Here is an 11,942-nt window from a genome sequence, read left to right as displayed (position 1 = left end):
ACTTGTTTTATTTATGATAATTACCAAATATAAAATAATATCTCACAGATATATTAAGAGAGTATGCCTCTATAGCATAACATGCATGTGCACATGGGATACCAATCATTGACCATTCCATACAACTACAAAAATGATTCTTAATAAGATTTAATGATTTCAAAGAATTTCACACAATTTCTCCTCCAATGATTCTTAATAAGAAATTGCACACAATTTCTCCTCCAGTACACACAACATATACATCTTAATTGCATGCACCAATAAGTCATATTCTCTTAATAAGATTTAATGATTTTAAAGAATGTTTAGTTTCTTCAATTGGGCATTTAATCAAACATCTGATTTGCACAAAAATTTTCCGTAAATACACACAACATATACATCTTAAATTACCATCTTTATAAACAAAGCCTCTTGCTTTAGAAAACGAAAAGATTATTCTATAGATAGAGAAGACCTAAAATTATATGTATAAACATGTAAATTAAATATATATATATATATATATATATATGGATATAGAGTATACTGTGTAAATTAAATCAGGCTTTGTATCTTATTGCAAATGAATTTGATTTCATCCTGTATGATCTCTTGGATTTTCTTCACTCGTGCAAACCTTCCCCTTCAACCCTTTAGTCGTACAGAAATCAATTCATTGAGTGGAGAGATTATATTATTTTAGAAAGACAATTTAGTATTTTACAATAAGAGTTTAAGGATATTTTAGATCTAAATAATAATTATTAATCTATATGTAATTATTTTTCCTAATTCGATCAAAGTGAAAACTAAACTTTAAAAATAGACCACTTTATAATTTAGAACCCCTAACTCTACTTAAATGTAGTTTTCCCTTAATCAATTTTATGACAAATTACATCCATCAACATATTCACAGCAGGAAATTAAATTAAACTAATATACCTGTTTAGCAATTTCATGACAAATTATAGACCTAATCATATATCCATCAACCTATTCACAGCAGGAAAATTAAACTAATGACATATCATGAAACATCGACTCCAAAAAATTAAAATAATTTTTTTTTTTTTTATTTTTATTCTTTCTACTTGATCAACTCAAGTAACCTATGATTTGCGCAACACTTTACTTGCATAAAATTTAATGGATTAAAAAAGAGGTGATGTGCAAATCATCAAGTAACCTATGATTTGCACATCACTTCACCCGCATAAAATTTAAAACCTCTTTTCTATGCATCTCTTGTAGTTCTTTGTTGTTTGAGAGAGACGTAATTTCTAAAGGTGAATAGGTTATTTTTTTTTTAGTAAGTACCTCTTATTGTTGTAATTAGTGATATTAGTAAATATTAAATTTAGAAACTAGAAATAGTAATAGTGATTGTTAGATTAGATCTAATGATCACTATAGAAAGTGTGGTTAAATTTTCTTGCTCCCAAGATATCACTACTCTCTCTCTCTCTCTCTCTCTCTCTATATATATATATATATATATATGCGCCTCCTATCCTTAGAAATCCTCGTCATCCCCAGATACTCTGCTCAGATCAATTATCAAATCCATTAGAGGGAAGCTTCCAAGTACATTGTGATAATCCATGTAAAAAGTTGGAAGAATTTAATTTTTTTGATTCAATACATTAATTCTATGGATCGATTATACTGCTTAATATTAGATTCACCAAGGCCATGTATATATAGCGTGGAACACCTCCTATAAAGATTACCAGCTGCATGCTTTCTGTGAACCAAGCACATGATTCTCAAGCCTCTCCTCCACTTCTCTCGTGTGTGTCCATTTTTACCACAGTACTTCTCATATATGTGTCCTTAATTGTATCACTTTACAGTTACAAAAGGTCCATATATATATGGAGTTGTTTTGAAAGTAGTTTATATTGGGATACAAATTTCTGACTCTCTCATAGTTAAAATATAAGCTTAGCCAGAGAGAGATGAAGTGGTGTCAGATTACTGTATTTGTAAGAGAATTCTCTTTACGCATTAGCAGAGAGATCAGAGAAGGGAGTTTTCAAATTGCAACCACCATAATTTTCTGTTTATCCATGGCATTCTTTGTGTTTCTTCTTGGAATATTCATGAATCATCGTGTTAAGAATTACATGGCCTCGGAAGAACTATATTTCCCTCAACTCAACACATTATCTTCCTCATCCAATTTCCCGCGCAACTCTTCATCATCTTCCTCTCTTTCCATGCCACCATTCAATTCTTCGACTACAAACAATGAGTTCAGAGATTGGATATCTCCTAAAGATCTTTGGCACTCAATGACCGATGAAGAGCTAATGTGGCGAGCCTCCATGTCGCCCCATACACCGGAGTACCCATACAACCGGACTCCAAAGGTGGCTTTCATGTTCTTAACCAGAGGCACATTGCCACTGGCACCACTTTGGGAGAAGTTTTTCAAGGGACATGAAGGGTTGTTCTCAATATACCTCCATACTTCACCCCAATTCACTACCAAGCCCTCAGAATCATCAGTGTTCTATAAGAGAAGAATACCAAGCAAGGTTAATTAGGATATGTCCTCTTATAAATATTACACATGTATGTAATTAACTTGTTACATTTTCATTCATTTAGAGGGCTTGATGGTCCTACAATTAAAATGATAAGTCATATATATATATATATATATATATATATATATATATAATTATTTTGTGTATTTTATTCTCTCAAAAACATTTGATTATACATGTATACACATGCATTTTCATTTAAGTTGCCATCCCTGATCCCCCAATTTGATCCGTTACCTGAAGAATCAAAACCCTCTCCGTTAAAGATTTTTCGTTGTTTTGTGCAGTTGGTGAAGCTCACTATTATATATACTTGTAAAATTTCATGTATATGTATTCGTTTATTTGTAAAATTTCACTATTATAGCAGTGAAATTAACCATTGAAAATCTTTACTGTAATAATAGATTATTATTGTTAATTATTCTCATTAAATGAAACTTGTTATAAAGGAAGCAAACTGTGACTGTGTTTTCCGATTGTTTTTGCAGGCAGTGCAATGGGGAAGGATGACAATGATAGATGCGGAGAGGCGCTTACTAGCCAATGCCCTCCTAGACTTCTCTAACGAGAGATTCGTTTTACTCTCAGAGACTTGCATTCCTTTATTCAACTTTATTACAATCTACAACTACCTCATAAACTCCAACCACAGCTTCCTTAGCTCCTTTGATGATCCACGACGAATAGGCCGTGGCCGGTACAACAAGCAAATGTGGCCAACCATTTCATTGTCAGATTGGCGTAAAGGGTCCCAGTGGTTCGAAGTTCACCGGAAACTTGCCATTGAGATTGTATCCGATATCACATACTATCCCGTCTTTCGGGACCATTGCAGCCCTCCTTGTTATATGGATGAGCACTACTTGCCAACCCTAGTGACCAAGGTGTGTCCAGAATTGACCTCAAATAGGACCATCACTTGGGTTGATTGGTCTGGAGGTGGTTCACACCCTACAATGTTTGTGAGAAAGGACGTCTCGGAGGAGTTCTTAAATAGACCGAGACATGGATTTAACTGCACTTATAATGGCGGGACGAACTCCATTTGCTTTCTTTTTGCTAGGAAGTTTCATCCAAGCACCCTACAACCTTTGCTAAGGATAGCCCCGGCTCTGCTTGAGTTTAATTAATTCCTAATTCGATCAAAGTGTTTTTTTTTTTGTAATGTTGATTAATTTTGCAGAGACTTGTGAGCTAGAAGATGATCGATGAAACACTAGCTAGTGTCTCACAATTTAGGAAGAGTCACTTAGCCTGTACATGCCAATGAATTGGATCAATTTGGGATTGGTATTGTACAGTTTTAACTAAATTTGGAGAAAATTAAAGTTTATGGTTCTATTTAATCTGTATATGTTGGAAAAATAAACCAAATATATGAACTAACTCAAATATTGAATACATGCACTATCTCATTGGGAGATGAAACAATTGTGTTAAACTTAGTGCTTTATTTATTGTCTTGTAATTTGTGTCTTTCTAGAGTCATGTATTAGTGCCTATAAATATATGTTCTTAAGTTCTTTTGTAAGCAAAAAGTGAAAAAGAAATATATCAATATTTGAGAGTTTTATAAAGTTGTGTGTTCTCCTTCTTCATATTGAGTGCCCTCCTACAGTATATATAGGCTTCTCAATCTCTATCCATATACAGACTCAATTCAATTATTTAACAATTAAAATTTTTTATTATCGATTAGTTGGGAATTGGGATCAATATATGAATTTTGTTTCGTCATTCCAAATGTGGAAAAATTCATGATACAAACAACATGAGACTTGGGCGACCCAAGATAATTCACTATATATCTATAAAAAATAATTAAGGCAGAAAATAAACATTTATATATCTACTCAACACTCAAGTTGATTCACAGTCAAGTTTATTGGCCTAAATCGTCATTTTTCCTATGAAAGATTACAAATTTGTTGTGTAGTTTATTTATATATTGTTCATTATTTATATTGTGCACCCATATATATGCTATTTGGTGATCCAGTCTAATTAAATTTAATGTTTAAATTTTTTTAATGTATTAATACATTTTTGTGGGTCAATTTTTCTTTATTTGAGAATTTAAATTGGACTAAATCACCAACACCATTTAATATTTCTCACCTCGAATCGCGGTGGCGGAAAGCCTAGGGTTTTATTTATTTATTATTGTTATTTGAGAATAAAACATTTTCTTATAAATAGTTATTAAACGAATTTTAGACTATGTTTTTCCGATTTGCTATTGTTTTGTTCAAAACTGATACAGGGTTTCAATTCTTATACTTCTTTTATAAGTAGGACTTTTTATCTAAGGATTACAATTCTTTTCCATCTAAATTTCTTCTAAAAACCTAATGAGTGTGTTCATTCCAACATAGACTCCTCTCCTTGAGAAGAGTTTTGTTGGTTTTGTTTAAAAGCGAGTCAGACTCGTCAAATTAGGAGTCCTAATCCTACCCAACCTCTAAAAATACATCAGCTAGCGACGACACACATATATATATATATACAGCATACGCAATGATATCATGATTCCCTTAATTTCCTTTTCAACTAGATTAAACTACGTACTAATTCATATAATATATATTACTAAAATTAATTTGTTTTAGTACATGTGTGTGTGTGTGTGTGTGTGTGTATATATATATAATATTATATTGTGGTGTTCATATGGTGATATAGAAGTATTTAAGTCCACATACCCTTCTCTGGTTTTTCAGAAGCAGGATACCTTGGAAGTCCTTCAACAATGAAGGTTTTCAATGCACCACTCCAATTAGCTAACCTGCTTTCTTATTTCATCATCTTTGCTTTTGGTCTCACCTTTGGTATCATCATTAGTTTTTATCTCAGAAACTTCTCACTCAATCTCTGTGTCACCCAATTCTCGGTTTCTACTTCACAATCATCACAACTGTCACCACTGCAGCCACCACCACCACCAGCATCCATCTCGGAAACCATCGGAGGAGCTTCCAACAATAGCACTAATGTTAGACTGAAAGATTACGTAAATCCGCCTCGGGTTATGCATGACATGGAGGATGATGAGTTGCTATGGAGAGCCTCAATGACACCTAGAATTCGAGAATTTCCATTCAAGAGAGTTCCAAAGGTTGCCTTCATGTTCTTGACAAGGGGGCCAGTGTTGTTAGCGCCATTGTGGGAGAAGTTCTTCAAGGGGCATGAAGGGCTCTACTCAATCTACGTCCACTCTCATCCATCTTTCAATGAATCAGAGCCTCAAAATTCAATCTTTCATTGTCGGAGAATTCCCTAAGTTTTATATACATGTTTAAGAGAGATGCGGGATAGAAATTCAGTCAAACCAACAAGTCCGTTTTTTACAAACTAAGATGGTTGTTTTGGGTGGAAATGACACCCAACTTGTGGACTATGTTGCTTTTCAACCTATGTTTAGGAGTTTTTATTTGTTAAGAAGACTATTAATTATTTGGCTTAAATGAAGTCTAATTGTTTTCAAATGTTAGATTTAGTATTTTATTTTATTAGGTTTCTTATTCTATTTTTTGGAAATTTTTAAAGAATTTATACTTTTAGGGTTATTTTCCTTTTGCTATTAGGTTTATTTATGTTGTTAGGTTTTCTTTTATTACAAATATCTGTACTAGTAAGTACAGAATTCACTTTTATTCATTCAAATATTCAATACAATATAAGATTTTTTGAATTTATCTCTTATTTTGTGGATTTAAGACAACAGACTTTGTGGATTTAAATTAACCGAACCTTGTCACTTGTTATATTATGTCACATTTTATAACTATATATGATAACATTTTATTAGTTGATCAACTATATCTTATACAACTCTACAATATGATGCAGGGAGTTGAATGGGGAAAGGTGAACATGATAGAAGCTGAGCGTCGCCTACTAGCTAATTCTCTTCTTAACATCTCAAACCAGCGATTCTCATTTACTCTTACCTCATCAACTCCACCAAAATTTATGTAGAGGCCAAAGACTTACAGGGACTGGGTGGTCGTGGGCGATACAAATATCAAATGAATCCAGACATCAAAATTGAACATTGGAGAAAAGGGTCACAATGGTTCGAGATGGATCGAGACCTCGCCGTAGAGGTCATCTCTGATAAGAAATATTTTTCCATTATTTCAGAACTAGTACAGGGGTGCAGGTTGTGCTGATGAGCACTACCTACCAACATTTGTGAGTATGAAGTTTGGGGAGAAGAATTCTAACAGAAGTTTGACTTGGGTTGACTAGTCAAGAGGTGGGATCCATCCGGCTACATTTATCAGAACACATGTGATCATGGAGTTCTTGGAGAAGATGAGGAGTGAGAGCAAGTGTGAGTACAATGGAAATACAACTAGGGTTTGCTTCTTGTTTGCAAGTAAATTCTCCACTCATGCATTGGACAGATTGTTGAGGTTTGCACCAAAGGTTATGCAGTTCAACAATTAAGCCTATAAATATACACCCAATCATCAGTTTGTCATATCGGTGTGTCGTGATGATACGCAATTTATATCAATCAGTTTATAGTGATTTTTTTCGAACCGCGATCTGGAGCTATGCTTCGTGGGTTGTAAGCTTTACTAAAGTAGATCTCAAACTACAGATGTAACATTATTGAATAAGTCAAAGCCCACAACAAAAATGGGTTGGGGGCATATGGGCCTGGTGAGTTAGTAGGCCCATAGAAGCGGTCAGACTCGACCGAAATGTCAAAAACACGGGATGGAGTTTTGATAGTGAATGAAGGAGGGACAAGAATAAATTTTTGGGTCAAGGGTCAGTACGGCAGACAGCAGACTTGGATTGGGTCCTTTCTACAATAGGACATTGACCCTGCCCGTTTGTGATCAATTGTGTATATTTTGTTTCAATTTTACGAAAATTTCATAATTACCAAAAGTTTATTTTTAAAAAAATGTTTGGTGTATTCAAAACCTCCGTATCGGAAAAACCCAGAAAAATTTAAAGAATAATTCAAAGGTTAAATGATTAACTGCCCCCAAAACCCAGAAAATTTTATCTCGTTAATTTTGGTAAAACTCAGAAACCACAAAATTGCAGCATATGCTTTTTAAGAGTTTCTGTAAAGCAAAAGTTTTGCTAATCAACTCAAAATTAATATATATATATATATATATATATATATATATATATATATATATTATTCAGTATATATTCGTGTACTGGAAGGAGAAAATTGATGCAACACCTAACTATAACATTTTTTTTTGAAATTTTGGACGGTCTTCATCTTTGACATAATTAAGGTGACGTGCTTAGAGGAAAATATATGAACTTTTAATTATGTAGCAAGCAACAATCCCAACATACATGCATGACACTAATCATTCTTTTAGGGTTGGGGTTATAATGTGGGTAGGCCAAATCTCATTCCGTCTTTTGTACTAATCGAATTTAATTATTTATTTATTATATATATATTTTTTTCCGATAACAATTTAGGTTGAGCTTAAAATATTAGTAACTCAAAGTCTAACTTGACAAATTTGAACTCCACACGAAAGAGAAATGCTAGCTAGGATTAGAATTATGTAGCACTACTATATATGATACTACATAATTTTTTTTAGGGTTGGGTTGTAACTTGGGTAGTTCTAACGAATTTATTTATTTATTTATTTGCCCGGAACAACTTAAGTTGAGCTTAAAATATTAATAACCAAGCCTAATTTGACAAATTCAGCCTTAACGCTGACAGAATATGCAAGAATTAAAATTCTGTAACAAGCAACAATCCCTACATTTATACGACACTAAATAATTCTTTTAGCATCGGATTGTAATTTGGGCAGACTAATGCTCATCCGATTTTTTGTACAAACTTTATTATTTACTTATTTTTTGCTTGGAACAATTAATTAAGTTGAACTTAAAATGATAGTTTCGACCTTAATGTGAAAAAGAATATGTTGACCTCTTGACTTTTATGCTACTTTTATTTTCCAGTTAATTTATATATTATTTTTATTTAAAAATAGAAAAAACTAGGAACAGGGCAAGCACGGATTGGGGGGTGTTTGGACAAAGGTATTTGGTTTCTTTAATGAGAGAATTGACCTTTCGTCCTAGCAGCCAAGATGGGGTGTACGTGTTTGGACCATCCACCGTACACAGAAGGTAGACTTTTACTGCGTATTTTCACAGATGATACAATCATACGAGTGCTTATTCATAAAGTGGTGTTTGTATACTAATTAAAAAACTTCCACTTTCCTAATCACACAATAGATATGACATATTTTTATAATTAAACTTAATAACAAAACCAGTATTTTTAAATATAAGTTGAAACTTCAAATTAAGAGTCCCGGTCCAAACCTTATATATACAAATAGCTGCAGGAGGACTTCTTCTATTTTGGCACGTCCTACATCTTTTCAACCTCCATTTCCATCCATATATGGTGCATCTACATACATATTCTTGGTTAGTTTTTCATCAATAATTAGTTTCATATCATATATTATGAATTTTTATTGTGGGTGGAGATATATATAGTTTTGTAGAGATATAGAAGTGAATACAGATACCATTTTCTGTGTTTTTGAGAAGGAAACATTGAATTTCATTCAATCTAAAAGGATTTCCAGTACTGCCCTCAGCTATGAAGCTCTTCAATGCACCATTTCATTTTGCTAATCTCCTTTCATATTTCATCTTCTTTGCTTTTTGCCTCAACTTTGGTATCATACTCAAAAACCACTTATTTAATCTCCGTGTTACTCAATTATCCCTCTCCACTTCACCACCATCACCACCATCCATCCCGGCAACCACTGGAGCTTCCAACAATGGCACTCATATTGGACCCAAAGAATATGTAAAGCCGCCTCGTGTTAAGCATGACATGGAGGATGATGAATTGCTATGGAGAGCCTCAATGACTCCGAGAATTCAAGAATTTCCAGTCAAGAGAGTTCCAAAGGTTGCCTTCATGTTCTTGACTAGAGGACCGGTGTTGTTAGCCCCGCTGTGGGAGAAGTTCTTCAAAGGACATGAAGGGCTCTACTCAATTTACGTCCACTCTGATCCATCTTTCAATGAATCAGAGCCTCAAAATTCAGTATTCCATGGTCGGAGAATTCCCAGTAAAGTAAGTCCTTTCATATATAATTTCATGACATCTTCATCAATTGATTCAATTTCCTAGACAATCATATGATTAATTTGTTGCATAGACTATAATTAATGCTAGTTTGTTGAATGGAAAACAATTTACTTGTGCACGTATCATGGAAATAATTTTTTATGATGTATTTTCTGTCAAAACAAAACATCAGTAGTCAGAGAGAGCTAAACACCAAGTTTATTATAAAGTAATAATGTTTTTTTAATTTGACTTTGAATCTTATTTTCAATAATTAATTAAATTAGAAAATGAAGTGTAATTATAAAGATTTTTGCAGGCTGTCTCATGTAAAGCATATACTGAGTATTAAGGGATGGTTTTTTTTTTTTTTTTGTTTCTCTTAGCTAGCTTTCATATTATAAAGAAATTGCAAAGAGTTTATCATTATTGTTTAGTCTTTGGAATGACGTGACAAATTAAAATTTGAAAATAACCATAACAAATAAAAGTCAGCTCTAAGTGATTCATTTGCCTTTCTAAACGTACATTATAAGTCGGTCACATTGCAATTGGTGGAGGCTTTTATGGGGAAGATTCTTCTTCATTTATGCATTCTCATAATTTGAAAAAAATCTACCCATACGTTTGATCTTAAGTTGGAAATGGTGGACAATCTACAATTGAAACAACAGTTCAACTAACAAAGAAAGTCACCATGAACAAGTTGATTTCATAGCACTGCGTATAACAACCATAAAACCAAAGTTGAAGTTACTCGTGACAACATATATATATATAAATATATAATTATATAGAATGTCAGATTTTATTAGTTGATGAACTATATCTTATACAATTCTACTATATGATGCAGGGAGTCAAATGGGGAAAGATGAACATGATAGAAGCAGAGCGTCGCCTGCTAGCTAATGCTCTTCTTGACATCCCAAACCAGCGATTCATTCTTCTCTCCGAAACATGCATTCCTCTCTTTAACTTCACCACCATTTACTCTTACCTTATCAACTCTACCAAAAATTTTGTAGAGGCCAAAGTTCTACCGAGTTCAGTTGGTCGTGGGCGATATACACATAAAATGAATCCAACCATCAAATTTCAACAATGGAGAAAAGGGTCACAATGGTTCGAGATGGATCGAGACCTTGCCATAGAGGTCATCTCTGATAAGAAGTATTTTCCATTATTTCAGAACTATTACAAGCATTCATGTTGTGCTGATGAACACTACTTACCTACATTTGTGAGTATGATGTTCTGGGAGAAGAATTCAAACAAAAGTTTGACTCGAGTTGACTGGTCGAGAGGTGGGATCCATCCGGCTACGTTTAAGAGAACATATGTGACCATGGAGTTCTTGGAGAAGATGAGGAGTGAGAGCAAATGTGAATACAATGGATATACAACAAGTGTTTGCTTCTTGTTTGCAAGGAAATTCTCCCCTCATGCATTGTACAGATTGTTGAGGTTTGCACCAAAGGTTATGCATTTCAACAATTAAGTTTATAAATGTACAACCAATCATCAATTTGTTTTTAGATTTATAGTATCGTCGTGTCTGTATGATACTGTACTATGTCTCATGTCTAAATGGTAGAGGTTAAGGACATGGTAAAAGCTGTGAGTTGCACAATGCGGAATGGTTGTGAAATATAGTATCGATAATCAACCTAAAGGGGGTGAATATGTTCAACTTACTATTTTATCCCATTTTTTTATTAATTTAAATTTATCGAAATAAAAGAAAATTAAACACTCTTAAAGAAATAAAAAAAAAAAAAAGTGCAAGTAAAGTAAAAAAGTGATCGATCGAGTTTAGAGTGACACTGAATTTTTAGTGAGAAAACCCTGATTGACTAATAGACCAATTGTGCTGGGAAAATCCTCGATGACTTGCAAAATCCAGAGCGAAAAGACCCACTATGTTTAAAGTAAAGTACAATCGACTCTAACTCAAGCTCATACCCTATATCGTTCTGCCAAAAACCAATTGCTGACAATCCCTGACTTTGCGACTCTCCCGTCCAAACAGCTCTCGACCTCAGGCTTACTCTTGATCTCTGTAGAAGGATATATCATTGGTAGATCAACCAACACTCCACGAATGTCTTGATCCATTCAAAGTGTGATCTTCTCATTCTTTTCTTCAAAATCAGAATTTATAAAGTTGAAGATAAATTCGCCTTTACGACCGGTAGATATAAAATCTTCAATCACGCAAATCTCGATCGAACAATGAACAACAAGCTAAATCACTCTTGTATATAGGTGTGCGCTCTCAAAAA

General features: G+C 33.6%; 2 protein-coding genes and 1 pseudogene across 2 annotated transcripts; all 3 read left to right on the top strand.

Annotated features, from left to right (window-relative positions):
* The first annotated feature begins 1,946 nt into the window (after nucleotides 1-1,946).
* On the top strand, nucleotides 1,947-3,673 carry LOC132304666 (glycosyltransferase BC10-like). Its single transcript, XM_059802404.1, has 2 exons — nucleotides 1,947-2,528; nucleotides 3,032-3,673. Exons 1-2 carry the CDS (start codon nucleotides 1,947-1,949, stop codon nucleotides 3,671-3,673), a joined length of 1,224 nt encoding a protein of 407 aa, XP_059658387.1.
* Nucleotides 3,674-5,292: 1,619 nt separating this feature from the next.
* Nucleotides 5,293-6,995, top strand: LOC132304665 (glycosyltransferase BC10-like; annotated as a pseudogene).
* A 1,913-nt stretch (nucleotides 6,996-8,908) lies between these two features.
* LOC132305562 (glycosyltransferase BC10-like) lies at nucleotides 8,909-11,480 on the top strand. Its single transcript, XM_059803191.1, has 2 exons — nucleotides 8,909-9,663; nucleotides 10,514-11,480. Exons 1-2 carry the CDS (start codon nucleotides 9,175-9,177, stop codon nucleotides 11,156-11,158), a joined length of 1,134 nt encoding a protein of 377 aa, XP_059659174.1. The 5' UTR covers nucleotides 8,909-9,174; the 3' UTR covers nucleotides 11,159-11,480.
* The last annotated feature ends 462 nt before the right edge of the window (nucleotides 11,481-11,942 follow it).

Source organism: Cornus florida, unplaced genomic scaffold, assembly GCF_030987335.1.
Source record: "Cornus florida cultivar Cherokee Brave unplaced genomic scaffold, ASM3098733v1 CherokeeBrave_3.0.0_Hap2_Chr04, whole genome shotgun sequence".
Taxonomy (NCBI): domain Eukaryota; kingdom Viridiplantae; phylum Streptophyta; class Magnoliopsida; order Cornales; family Cornaceae; genus Cornus; species Cornus florida.
Note: the sequence above shows the minus strand (reverse complement) of the source record. Positions and strands in the feature narration are given on the sequence as shown.

Bases quoted from the DNA above. Each gene is read 5' to 3' on its own strand.
- LOC132304666 (XM_059802404.1), top strand. From the start codon at position 1,947: ATGAAGTGGTGTCAGATTACTGTATTTGTAAGAGAATTCTCTTTACGC. The intron at 2,529-3,031 runs GTTAATTAGGAT...TTGTTTTTGCAG, and splicing joins AGAGAAGAATACCAAGCAAG to GCAGTGCAATGGGGAAGGAT.
- LOC132305562 (XM_059803191.1), top strand. From the start codon at position 9,175: ATGAAGCTCTTCAATGCACCATTTCATTTTGCTAATCTCCTTTCATAT. The intron at 9,664-10,513 runs GTAAGTCCTTTC...TATATGATGCAG, and splicing joins GTCGGAGAATTCCCAGTAAA to GGAGTCAAATGGGGAAAGAT.